General features: G+C 35.4%; 1 protein-coding gene across 1 annotated transcript in view; it reads right to left on the bottom strand.

Moving 5' to 3' along the window:
• Nucleotides 1-12,086, bottom strand: part of NEK1 (NIMA-related kinase 1) — a gene marked incomplete at its 3' end in the record, with an annotated part of 30,297 nt that extends 18,211 nt beyond the window's left edge. Inside the window, exons 1-10 of the mRNA XM_009586811.1 lie at nt 11,970-12,086; nt 11,797-11,893; nt 9,672-9,769; nt 8,014-8,097; nt 7,498-7,565; nt 7,291-7,377; nt 6,132-6,186; nt 4,618-4,818; nt 1,310-1,370; nt 45-202 (exon numbers count right to left, since the gene is read on the bottom strand). Coding sequence (XP_009585106.1) covers nt 45-202; nt 1,310-1,370; nt 4,618-4,818; nt 6,132-6,186; nt 7,291-7,377; nt 7,498-7,565; nt 8,014-8,097; nt 9,672-9,769; nt 11,797-11,893; nt 11,970-12,086 — 1,026 coding nt within the window. The remainder of the gene's footprint in view (nt 1-44; nt 203-1,309; nt 1,371-4,617; nt 4,819-6,131; nt 6,187-7,290; nt 7,378-7,497; nt 7,566-8,013; nt 8,098-9,671; nt 9,770-11,796; nt 11,894-11,969) is intronic.
• Between the last annotated feature and the right edge of the window lie 1,961 nt (nt 12,087-14,047).

Genomic DNA, 14,047 nt, shown 5'->3' with positions numbered 1-14,047 from the left:
AGGTATGAACAAAACAGTTCAATTTAAGTAACTGAGCTTCTTACCTGTCTAGATTTAGCCAATGGCTTCTTCTCATTAGGCTTTTTAGGTGCATCACAAGACTTCCTGATCACTAGAGGCACTCCATATTTTGCAGCAGGTTTGGTAATTTTCTGAGCTGATGCAACTGAAGTCAGTACTTGTTCTTGTGCTGGTCTTTTAGCTAAAAAGACAAAAAACAGCTACCCAGGCTGTCCAGTGTACTGTATTTCCCTTTCCCAAGGTCTTGGGTGAACTGCTAACATTTCATTCACATAGGCTGATGCATAAGTGCAATATACCCAACTTGTCCAAAACAGCTCGTCTAAATTTCATGCTTGATAAGAAACAGCAGAACACAATCCCACATTTCAAACTGAAGAACTGAAGCTTATTTCAGCTGCCATGCTTTATTATCCAATTGTCATGGACACAGGGAAAAGTTTTCCTAGTGGAATGGAGAGACAGGCCTCCCTCCACTAACAACACTGGAATGCAACACTATTGTCAGCAGATGAGTTCTGGAAGAGCTTCAACAGCCTTCAGGGATATTGTTTTCCCTGCAGAGTTCCTGAAAATATGCCAATATTGTGGATTTGATTCTGTGCTAGCAGGGCTCTCTTACTACAGAATAGCAGAACAGCAGTGAAACACTTACATAACACTATTAGAAGACACCAAAGCACCTGCCACAGCTTCAAGTAATTACAAGGAAACAAAATAAAGAAAGGGAAAGAAAATCTAGGAAAAAAAGGGTAAAATAATGCAGGAAAACGAAGTAAGGTAAGACCATCTTGACAAAGTGAAACACAAACTAATTTGCTACCAGAAGCAGAAATTCTACTGCTTTGGGCTGAAGACAGGACTTCAGCCCTGGAATCTCTAACAAAACCTCCCACATTTTTACAAGAAATGGTATTTCTCATTACCAATTTCTCATTAGGAAGGTGGGGGGGGAGGGGAGGGGGGCGGCGCGGAAATCATACAATAACAACATACAAATTATTTCCAGTACGTGCAGTCTTCAGAGTCTCATTAAATTTTGGAAGCGTAGCATACTGCAAGACGAAAAAGTACACCTGAAATACTACAGGACCATAGCTTATACTTGCATCATTTGTACCCTACATACATCCACCTCCCAGGAAGAGAGGGGAAAATTGCTTCCCTCTCTTTTTTCCTGAAACTTCCAGAATCAGGTATAAGAACACACCAAAACCAATAAAAGAACAACGCTACGTACACTATCTTGCCAGAGCTGAACACAAAAGCGCTTTACACACTTACTTACCAGGTGCAGCATGTGGTCCAAACTTCTGGAAGATTTTGTGATTGAATTCTTCTGCAATAAGCTAAACAAAAAGTTGAACAGTTAGCCAACAGTATTTATGTCTGAAGGTAGAAAGAACTCCTTTACGGAGAAGTGTGCCACTCCCAGTAAGCGTCTAACTAATAGTATTCACTGTAACTTAAATTTAAATGAATACTCAACTTTATGTATTCAATTTAGTATCACTAACATTAATATGAAGCTGGATTCAGTATTGTCAAATTTTTTGGCATAACTACTCAAATAATTTTAAAAAAGCAATTTAGTCTGACTTCTGGGTGGCACATGTTACCTCATTTGTGAGCTAGCTAAGAATCTAGAAGAAAGTTATGTGAGCATCAACATAGTTTTACGCATGGTTCATTTTAGACTTCTGTATAGTTGCCAAATTTCACCTCAAATTCTCAGACATCTTGTGTCAAAAAAAATAGTCCTTTAGAAACATTTGCAGTTTTTAGTTTCTCTACCCTTTTCAAGATGGGAAGATGACTACAATATGTGGATATCTAGGAACAACATACACGGTGTGCTGTCAGGCATATCAAATTAGCATAATAAAATCTGGAAAACAGCCTTACTGGAGTAAAAAAAATTGAAGTCTAGACAAAGAACATTCAAACATGAATAGGCCATCATCTCACATCACACTGAACACTGTATGTAGTTCTGAACCCAACACCTCAAAAACCATGTAGTAGAAATGAAAAAGGTTCTGAGAAGAGCAGCAAGGATAATTAAAAGTGTTGAAAAGCTTCAGTACAAAGAACAAGTAAGCTTGCTCTTCAGCCTATAAAAAGATGACCAAGATGTAATGTGACAGGTCTAGGATACCACCTGTGATTTTGCAGAGAAAGCAGAGAAACACACAAGGGCAGCAAATGATAATACCAATATAAGTGGGGTACAACTGAATACAAGGAGGAAGGTTTAGAATAAACAAAGTTGATGCTTTCTGCAACAAGTAGCAGACCTGTGAAATTTCTTACTGATAGTAAAAACATACACAGGTTCAAGGAAAAATCAGGTAAGTTCACAGACAAGAAATCTATTGAGGACGACTAAATATCAAAGATGCTTCCTGAGCTGATGCAATTGAGACAACAAAAGATGAAGGCTGGGAGAGTATTATAGGGTAATGTCACATTGGCTTGCCTTGCTCTTATACGCTTCACCAGGCACTGTTTATAGCCAGTGTTCACTGCCCACAGGAGACGGAGCGAGACTGACTTTTAGCTGACCCAGCACCATGTTCTCATTTGCTAACCTCCTGCTCTGAAATTTCTTGCTGAATCTGAGTGCTGCAACTGGTGCTACCAATACAGAATATTCAAAGGATGGGAACTGCAAAGGTATTTTTTACAACAGTAGAGCTACTTGCAGACAGATAATGCCCATACTACAGACCATCTTTCTAGAGATGGAGCATGCCAGGAATGTGTTACTTAACGTTCTGACAACAATTGACAGCAATGTTAACCGAATAGTCGCTAAACCACAAGGTTTTAAGGAATAGTCTTTATTGAATCCTGAACTATCCAGATTATTTTTATTTGCTTAGAGGCTACCAGTCAGTTACAATGGATGCTGAGGAGTTAAAAACTGAAAAAAACCAAGAGCCAAAGTGCAGAACTTAGGACTCTGCACATGATTGCAGAGAAACTTTTTTTAACCTATACAGTCTGTCATCAAAAGATTCTATAAGCAAGAAGTCACACACGAGAATCGTCTCCTACTAATGGTATTTCAGTGATCTTGAAGCTTTTATCTGGGTGGTAAGCTGTAACAACTGAAGTGTGGTGTTTCCATGATAACACAGCTACTGACAGAAGAGAAACATGACTCTTCCAGTACCTTTCAAAAAGCCTTTTTTTTTTTTTTTTTTAAAACTGATGCTAATTGAGATCCACTCTTTACTGTAACTTAGTAACTATGAAAATTAAAAAAGAATTCATCCAAAACTGGAAGACTGTTTTCCTGTCATTTAAGAGCAAGATTTCAGCAATAGCTGCAACATGTTGAAGATGACAACTATGGAAGATCTCTTAGGTTTAGACTAAGGAAAGCAGAGGACAACAGCATTAACCATGGATGAAACAAAGCAAATAGGCATTGCAGCTGCGTCACAGAATGACCACCTCCGGCTGAGTACGAAGGTACCAGTGATTGATACATTTAGTAAAAGGTGCTTTGTGGGTGCGGGGGTTTGTTGTTTTTAAGATCAGGCAGCATCTCTAAGTTGAACATGTTATTGATTCAGTTGGAAGAATTGTGTGCAAGTATTCACACTCAATCTAGGAGAAATTCGTATCATCATCTGGTAGTAGTCTATTACTAATGATACTTTGCCGGACTAACCCCAAATAAAAATTTCATATCCATTCTAGCTACCGGAAATAAAATCAGATCAAACTATAACTGTTGTAAAAGTTAGGACAACAAACCTATCTGTAAAGACTTCTGAATCTTACCTTTTATTGGGACTTTCATCTGAACTATTATTAGTTGAAAGTCTATTTCATTTACAATTGAAGTTCCAATTATATATGACCTTCTCCTGAAATTTCTTTACTTTTGAGCTAAAATCCACTAGAATTCTTTATACTTAGTGAGGTCTCCTTTTGCATTCATTTCCTCCATGTCCCTTCTCTGTCTATATTTATTTACCTCGTATCAGTACTATTAGTCACTTGTTAATCTTGATCTCTTTTGATTAGATTTATATTAAAAGGACATGAATAGATATCAAATGATATCAACAGATCTGAACCAAATAGTGAGCAACTTCTTCTAGGTTATATACACGTGATACATTTAAACATAAAGAAATTTAAAGATTAGTTTATTTAGCAATATTTCACAGAACACACTTTCAGGCCATTCCAAATTCCAAACAAAAAATGGATTGAAAAAATTATGATAAAGAAGTGATGCTGAAGTCATTGACAGCACCATTTTATGAAAAAATGCCTATCTAAACAAAACAACACCTCACTCAATTCCTCACTAGGTAGAAAAACACACAAAACAATGCACTTAAGAAAATGTCAATTTAAATTTGTTTGTGAAAACTACCAACTACTTAAATAATTTGAGATTTTTCTTTACCGTTTGTAGTAAAACTCCTTTTTCCTCAAATGAAAGTGTCTCTATAAAAGCTGTAGGGAATACAATTACTCCAATTTCTCATGTTGTATATTGACATTAGAATAAAGAAAAGGAAAAGTCCTATGATGTTTTTAGCAAAATTAGAATTAAAACTAACTCCATACCTGTGGTGTGAGAAATTTTTCAACCCGTTTGGCTATAAAGTTTTTCTCCAATATGGAGTTTACTGACGGTCTATTCCTAGGATTCCTTTTAAATAACTGTGACAGCAGATTACGTAGGTCATAGGAGTAATGCACAGAAACAGGAGGAAAAGGTCCAGAGATTATCTTCAGTACCAAGTTCTTCATGTTACCAGCTTCAAACTATATCACACAAGAAAGAAAACACTTACTACGTATTACTTACTATCTGTCCACATGTAAGGCTGCATATAAAGATCAAGAGGAAAACAAAAAACCAAACACACCTTGCCTTGCCTCAACACACCAAACAAATTTTCAAGGCCACCAACAGTTTACATCAGCAGTTTACAATAATCTGCTGACAAGTATTCTGATCATAAATACATCATAATACAGATATTTCACACTATAGAGATATAAATTTTGCTAACAAATAATTATTTCCCTCCAGATCTAGACTGACAATGATATATAATTATATATTTCATATATATGAATATATATGAAATATTTATGAATTATATATGAAATAATTATATAATTATCTGCTTGATCTCCTCTCCCAAACACTTTCAAACTACCACATGCCCTCTGCCCTTTTTAGCAAAGCCACATTTCAAATGAAAGAATGTAAAGCATTCCCACTCATTCAGTGTAAAATCCAAAGGAATGCTTAGACTTCAGCTTAAGCTCAGGAAGCAGAGCACACCATTTCAATTCCTTTGTACAATAAAACGAAAACCATACATATCACCCAGCTCACAGAAAACAACCTATTGCCACCAACTCTCAGAAAGGCAACATTGTCAGCATTGCTGCCACAGAAAAGACCAAGCAGTAAGAAATTACAAAAGCTTGAAATGAAACAAAATCCTTACCCCTTGAAACTTTTCTTCTGATTTGCACGTTTTCATGTTTTTTCTTTTAATAAAAATAGCTATTAAAAAAAACCAAAACCACCCAAAAACCCACAACCAAAACAAGACAGAAAAAATGTTTTTTCTTCCCTTCCTAACTGGAAAACGGATGATAAAGATGTATTCTTCAAAACAACGCACACAAAAAAGGCAACTCTGTCACCTTGGGAGTTTTTCTAAGAACTGTTTCTGTTGTAAACAGAAATGCATTAACCCATCTGCACAAAAGCCGACAGTCCAAATTCAGACTTTCAATGAAAATGCCAAGTTTTTTGAAAGAAAGGAACACTACTCACAGTATCATTTCTTACAGCACCTAACAATTTTTTCAGCTAACACAGTTCATTAAAAACCTACATTGAAAACAAAATATACATTTTCTGGAGAGATTGGCATGAACCAAAACACAGATGGAAAATGTTGGCCAGCATAGGAAGAGGAGATTAAAATGTTGATGGTAATTTTAAATAGTCACCATGAAAGCCTTTCATCAACTGAAACACATCTGTGTAACATCAGGAAAAATCCCTGTTTGAAATCACTATTCTTTTAAAGAAACAAGAAGTTTCTACTCACCGCATGTTTAAGTGTGCACATTTCATAGAGAACACAACCAAGGGCCCAGATATCACTAAATCAAAGAGAACATACTTAAGAATTAGTTCTAGGTGTAACATTGCCATGTAACTTGTATCTGTGAAGTCTATCTTTGAAAAGGAAAAGAAAAGGTTGTATTTTGAGTATGTAAAAGCTCCCTTCTATCTTCCACCCCCTCCCCCCCAACCCACAAAACCCCAAACAAAAAAAGAATTCAACAACCAAAAATAAGGCGAACCTGAAAACCAGTTGGGGTTATCTTGGCTCCAGATTTTATTTAGACTTTTTCATCTGAACCACCCCAATCAGAGAAATTAGACAAAATACGGACAAAGGCTTTCTTTCTTTAAATGTATACATTTGCCTGAGTGTCTTTGAATTAAACAAACAAAAACCTAAACAAAAACCACCACCCAGTTCAGCAAATAAAATTCTTAAAGTCAATTTACTCTGTTTAACATTGAGTTACCTTACCCTCACTCATTATAGGATTACAGAATTTGGTTAGAATACCATTGGATAATAAATCCCATGTAGGAGAAATTAAGGGACAAGGAACTACAATAATTTTTATCTTTTAAGAAACCAATTGAAATTAGTGTAAGGCACTCACAGCAATGGATGCAGCAGCTTACTGAAGCAGAAGACTAACTTGATAGTGACCATGTTAATTACATTAGAGATGCTGTTACCAGATACAGCTTACTGCCAGGACAGCAAACATATAAGCAAAGTATCTGTATGACTTTTATCTGAAGCAAGCTGAGCCACCTATCTACACGTGTGCTTTGAGAATCCAATTACTGTGTTTGTGATTTCATTCTTAACATGGTTTCACATTCATACTGCATAAATTGAGGCAGTACAGCTAGTGTGTAGATAGGCTAAAGTGGAGCCATAATTAAGAACACAGCTAGATCTAGAACTTAGAGCATTAAGCTAAGTCATCTCTGCATCACATTGCTTTGTACTGCACAGACCTACTAAGGTCACACTTGTACAGTGAGACTCGGTACGTTCTTAGGTAAGAGATGAACTAACGTCTATTCACCACCATATGAATAGAACAGCTTTTGATTTCTAAAGAACTCACTTTCTTCTCCTTACCAAAAATATTTAATAAAATGTTTATTAGTACCTTTTATTGTTGTAAGGTTTGTTCTGACATATTTCAGGCGATAAATAGTATGGCGTTCCTATGCAAGTGCGAGCCAACTCGGCAGTACTAAGAAGAAAAAAAAGAATTATGTTAACTAGTTAACTGACATGAAAAGCACAGATTATGTTTTCCTAGATCAAAGTGATTTAGATTAAGTCAGAGAAAACAGCATCAAAAAGGAGTTACCTGTTAAGAACTCTGGCGATCCCAAAATCTCCCAGCTGTATTGTTCCATCTTTGGTTAAAAATATATTCTTGATACAGAAATTTTAAGAAGTCTGTTAATTAAAACATTCATACAATTGCACACTTTTTGTTCTCAACATGTTTTGGGAAGAATAAAGTTTTCTACCATTCAATCACTCTGAAGTCACTAGCAGTAGTGTTACTGACTACTATAAAACATCAGACTTATTCTAGTCCTACTTCATCAACATTAAAGAAAACACTGTTACACATTCTAAAATACAACCTTTTCTGTCCCCACACAAATATATGAGTAATACTCAAGTGGCTTCATCAAATAGCCTCATCTGTTTGTACAAGTATCACATAAAACTCCTCCAGACAATTGTGAAGAAAAAAGTGTTTCCAGTGTTTACGTAAAAAGACTATTTTCCATAATTTGCCAACTTACAGTAGCAAGATATGAATGGAACCACTTTGGAAGTAAATTCAGTTAAAAAATAATTACCTACATACCTGTGACTTTATGTCCCGATGCAAGATTTTTCTATCATGTATGTGTTTTAGTGCTAAACAGATTTGTACAAACCAATCCAGAATCTATGCATAAAAGAAAATGCAACATCAGCATTGTTATTTATCTGAAAGCTTCCCCAATTACATAACTGAAGATATTATCAAATCAGTATTATAATTATAACTTAAGATTTTACCCTCTTCCCACAAGCCTATCTTCGTTTATACCTTAAAAGAATTAAAAACACAACGGTACTGTCACTATAATGCAAACTTTTAAATGAAAGATGCATACAACCCAAATTAGATATTAAGTCTGAGACTACTAGTTTCATTACATATTATAAAGCTAACAAAAGTATGAATTTGATTGGCTAAAATGTTTGACATGGAACTTGCATCTTAAATATTGTACTTTTGCTGTAACTGATACAAGTCCTCCTGCAGTCAGTTAATCAACCAAGAGTCCTAAAAATCCATACTGATGTTTACAGAAACACTTATCATCCAGTAATTTTATGTACTTTACGTTAAAAAGAAAAATAGTACAAAGCAGATTTCAATGAGAAAAGCAACAAACAATATATAACTGGAAGATTATAAACAAGCCAACAAAACCCTTTTTTTTTGTAAATTTGTAAAAATCACAATATAAAAAGAGACTAACAGTAAGAACTTTTCCATGTGAATAGTGATTTCACATTCCCAATTTAGAGTACATACATGTCAAAATTACAGTATAACGCAAGGTGTAATTTTCACTTTTCCATTTTAAGTTCTTCTTGTAAAAGTGAGCCCAAATTAGAAAAATGAAGTTTTACAAATTATATCCAAAACGTTTCATGATTACCCTATTCTAAATACATCAACAGACCTAATACACTACTAAGCCTTTCCAACCACAGCTAAATTTAGATCCTACTGGATGCAGACACAAAAGCATAGAAACAATTTATAAACAAGGAAACACATGTCAGTTTAATAAAAAAACTGAATCCTACATATCTATTTTGACTTAATTTAATCGAATCTCTACATAAAATCCTCTCACTTATTCCAGATTCTCCCACAATACAAATGACTTTATAACCAGTATCATGGAAAAAGAAAATCTGCTGGTATAATTCCAATACAATATTAAGTATTTTCTAATAGAAAAATAAACTTTTGAATTATATTGCTGTATTTCATATTATTGCAACTTCATATTGCTGTATTTCATATTATTATATTTACAAAGTATGTTATTTTATACTTCTGATTAATACTTAAAAATACTTTAAAATGTATTTTTAAGTATTACAAAACAGTAATCCTATGCCATTGTATCTTTAAAAAGAAAATAATTTCAAAGGTTTAAAAATATTCATGTTGTCCTAAAGTATTTGTCATTTCTCAGATTTGGTTTACTTTGCAAGAGATCCAGCTTTTTTTAAAGCGTTTTACACACACAGACAAAACCCCAATTAACATTTCCAGCTACTTTTTTTTTTTTTTTGTAATTAAAGATACTACTGTGACTGATGGCAAGGAGAATCACAATTAGAGAACCTCCTTTTAGATTAAGCCACCATTATCTACCAAACTGATTCAAAATAATTTAAAACTCATGAAAAAGTATCATGCAACAAAACACTATAGCAGCAGTCTGCTGTTACCTGATCTTCAGAGAATAAGATTCCTTTCTGGGCATTTATTTTTTTAAACAGGTCTCCTCCTTCACAGTAATCCATTACTATGTAGAGACAGCCATTTTCTGTAAAATAAAACACAAAATATTTCAAAAAGGAAAAAAACCCCCATCTTTAACATACCTTTCTAATATCTTCACTGCAGTCACAGAAAAAGCAACCTTTAACCTTTTCACATGCAGGTTCAGATATCATTTATTAGTCCTTTTTTCAAACTTCACACAAAAAATTCTTTTATTATTTTGAGTTTCACAACATAAGTTTCCCATTTCTGGTAACATTGGACTATTTTGCTATGGAGAGAAAAAAATGACATCTGTTACCAATGCCTCAAAATGGGGTTCAAAACTACTATGAAATTAAAGGTGTCACTTTGGTTTCATATTGCATTTATATTCTCCAACCTGCTTTCAAACATTCTATAGAGATCTAATTCAGGTAGTTGCCTCTATTTGCCTAATTCTTTCTTGGAGTTTTACCTGGACAAGGCGTTACTCACACTAAGTGCAAGAACGTGACAATCATCAGCTCGCATACCAGACATACGGTTCGTTTCAGAGACTGAAGAACAGTAATAAAACTTCCAGCAGACAATGACAGATGGAAACAATTATTTTCTCATTTTTGAGTGAAATTTGGGGAGACTTCCAAAAATCCATGCAAGTTTCCACTAGGAGCTATGAACATATATAATACATTTCATACAAAGTTACAGTTTTGTTTCGCAATGCAATCTTGTCCAGTTACTGATGAAAAAAAGAGATTAGGCAGAAGCAAATTGCAATTTACCGAAAACACAAGAACTACACTACTCACATATAAGGCACGATTTTGAGAAGAGCTGAACAAATGCATAAAATCAATCACATGCTGCTCAAAAGAAAAACTCTTATTTTATGAAATAGCTAGTCATAGCACTTAAAAAACTCTAAATAGAGTCAAAATTAATTAAATCATCTAAGTCGCTTAAATTTCACTCTTGCAGAATGCTTTGGCTTTCAAAACATCAAACCCAGGATTTTTCTATTGTGTTTACAGCTGTTTGTATCTTGATTAAGCTTTATAATCGGTATTATTTTAAAAGATGACCCTAGGAGTCTGGATTTCTTGCAGACCTGTTGCTGAAATAATTCTCTTTTATAAACCAGATCAGTATGTTCAAAGTCAATGTGCTTTAGCAATAAAGATGCAACATGAAGTCTTGTGAACTACAGACTACAGGATCTACCTTGTAAAAAGAAAAAAAGCAGTCTTAAAGAACAGGCCTCTATTACACAGAAGTCAGAAACATGGATTTATAAATCAGAAGACTATGGCTGTGCAATATGACTATGGCACAAAATTCTAATTTAATTAATAGAAAAAATAAAAGCCCCCAATCTAAAGACATATGAAAGTCAGCAGAAAGAAAGGAAAGGAGAAAAGAGCAGTGCTCCTAAACAGATCTCAAAAAATACTTGGTTTTTTAACAGTATTTTAACCTATATGATAGGCTCTTGGAATCTTTTATCTGTTCTGCTCATTTCCCAAGACATTCACTGGGGAAACAATGTGGTATTATATTTCTCCTTCCTTCATAGCTTTATGAAGCAAACAGTTCCATCTGGTTTTGCAGCTCTGAAAGCAACGATATGATTGCAATTACTGAAGACTGCATTTTAAGACAATAGACTTTGACATAAAATTGCTCTTGCTAGGTTATCAATACCCCAATGGAGACCATACTCATATTTAACATACACAGGCATTCGAGTCGTTAGGGTATACACAAGTATTCAAGGAGACTTACAGTCTGGAGAAACAACAGAACATAACCCTTTCATCTAAGCATCAACAAAAATTGATGCACGTAAGGACGAGACATGAATATTTGTTTAATTGTTGCACTTTTTAAAAATTACTATTATTTTTAAATGTGCTGGGGAATTGTGAAAAAAATACAACCAAAAAGAACTGAAGCAAGTAATAAAAGTACGCAGGAGACTGATTAAAGAGAGAAAACACACTGACTTTTAAACTACATGCAATAAAAAGTGCACAGACAGTAACTTACTATCATTACTTCAGGTTCTACCGTATTAATTAATCTTACCTTCAAATGACTCCCTATACAGGACAATATTGGGATGTTTCATGTTAGCCAATACAGCAACTTCTCTCCTTGATTCTTCCCTCTCCTTATTTGACATCTTCAGAAGGAAAATAATGATTTTTAAGAACAGGAATACAAAAAGAATGGGTCAGTAATTAATAATAATCACTCACCTTAGAGATGTTTATTTCTTTAATAACATACTGTTGGCCATTTTCTTTAGCTTTGACAAGAATTGCTTTCCCAAAGGATCCTTCTCCAATCTTTCGCACTTTAATATATTTATCCATAGTTGTCTTCTTAAGGCATCCTTACTCAAGTACTAGGCAAAAAACCACAAAACAGATTTAGTTAGCCGAACTTAGTCATCTAGCCTGCCAGGTCATGTTACCTTTTTTTTTTTACTCAAAATGTCAATCCGTTTGTCTCCTCACTTGCATCACATGCTTTGTAGCTTTTCTGTAAACCATCTACTCTTAGTCTCAATTCTATTTTGGTACAGTTGGTTCACTTGGTATAGAAAAAGGGCTGCATTGTTAAAACCAGTTTAATCTTTCATCTTGACAGACAGTGTAAAAAAAGGATGTGTTTTATCTTCACACAGAGCAAGTAGTCAGTGCCATAACTTCTGATTCAGCTAACATGCAAACATCATATAGAGCTATAGCACCGGGTTAACAATCTTTCATTCAGCTTTACTTGGAAGAACTAGTGTAGTAGGTGGAAAAAAATTCCTACATGTTGTTTCTTAAGAAGCACTAAATGCAGTATTTTGGAAGTTAGTCACTATAATGAAGCCAAAAATAGACCGAACTCAAGAGATCCCCATCAAGTTTAGAATCATTATTCAATATAGGAAGGTGTTAGCTTAACTCTGACTGAAAACTTAGATAATTTACTTTTACGTGTAGCACAGAAAATAAATTCATTACAAAATGGTGCAAATCAGTATTTTTAATGTACTACCTGACCACTTAGAATACCTTTTGAGATTACACAGGTTACTCAGCTGAATGTTTACGGTGTTTAAGGTTCTATATTAAAAAAACTCCTTGGTAAAAATAAGACACTAGTGAGCTGCATGTGGAAGGTATGGCAATATAGGAAAGTATCAGAACAGCAAAGAGAATTGGCAAAACAGAGACCAAAGTGATAAGTGTCAAAACAAATTCATGGCGGACTAAAAGGTCATCTTTTGTACAGTAGAAAGAACTTCCATACCCTGAGGAAGTTTCCATAAGCTGAAAAAGACAAAAGATTCCTAAGCTTTTCTGCATCCAAGCCTCACTTGAGAGCACTAACAGCATTTGCGCCTTGTACCCAGCTTCCTTCCAACAGGAGACCCTGTTAGCTTAGATCCATACTTCACATACATTTCAGGTGAGGCTTGTCCCCCCAGTTTGGAATAATTTTTTTGTCACAGAATTACCATGTACCAGACACAGATGCTGCTAAAGAGTCTCAGGAAAATGAAGGACCAGTATCATGGAAGCAGACTAAAATGAGTAAGCTTGATTAGCATAGCAAGACAAAACACAAGAGAACTGAAGTAATCTTTTCTGCAAAACAGGAGATAGGGAAACAACCAGGAAAGAAAAACGTGAGAATGACAGGCCTGCAATGTCTCGGTGTTGGGTTTGGGGTTTTTTTTGCGTTGAAGTACAGAAAGATAGTTTAGTGTGAAGTTGCACTTCTAAAAGACTCAATATTAACATCACTGTTCTCTTTCAGGCAATGGTAAAACAGCAGGTGGGACACAATTTTAACTTCACATGGCTTTACTAAGTTCTCTTTCCACCCCTGCTTTGTTTATGAAACAAGCTATGCTGAACTACAGCTAAACCAGCTGCATTAAGCAATAGCTTAGGGCTCCTACTGCATGCTCTTCTGTGCATTATATTAACAATCAATAAGCAGCCTGTGGGCAAGAAGGTACAGTTCAGTCAAAGAAGCGATATAATTTTGCATGAGTTAGACGGCTTATTTTTACCCGTGGCATGGGAAATGCGAGTCTTGAGAAAGGACCTCAGCGCTAACAGGGCGTTGGCTTTTCAAGACCTGGGCAAGAAGTCATTTTACCCATCACGGACAGGCGGCAAAGCGGCTTGTGCGCCCGGGCGCAAGTCACACCCCGAGACAGACTGACCGACTGCTGGGCGCGGAGAAGGTGAGGCGAAAACCCGAACCGCACGGCCAGGCCACGACCAGGCGGACGGAAAGCGGCACCGCGCAGTGCCCGCCAGCCCCAGCA

The sequence above is a fragment of the Fulmarus glacialis genome, unplaced genomic scaffold, assembly GCF_000690835.1.
Source record: "Fulmarus glacialis isolate BGI_N327 unplaced genomic scaffold, ASM69083v1 scaffold47501, whole genome shotgun sequence".
NCBI lineage: Eukaryota > Metazoa > Chordata > Aves > Procellariiformes > Procellariidae > Fulmarus > Fulmarus glacialis.
This window is presented reverse-complemented; position numbering and strand designations above follow the sequence as displayed.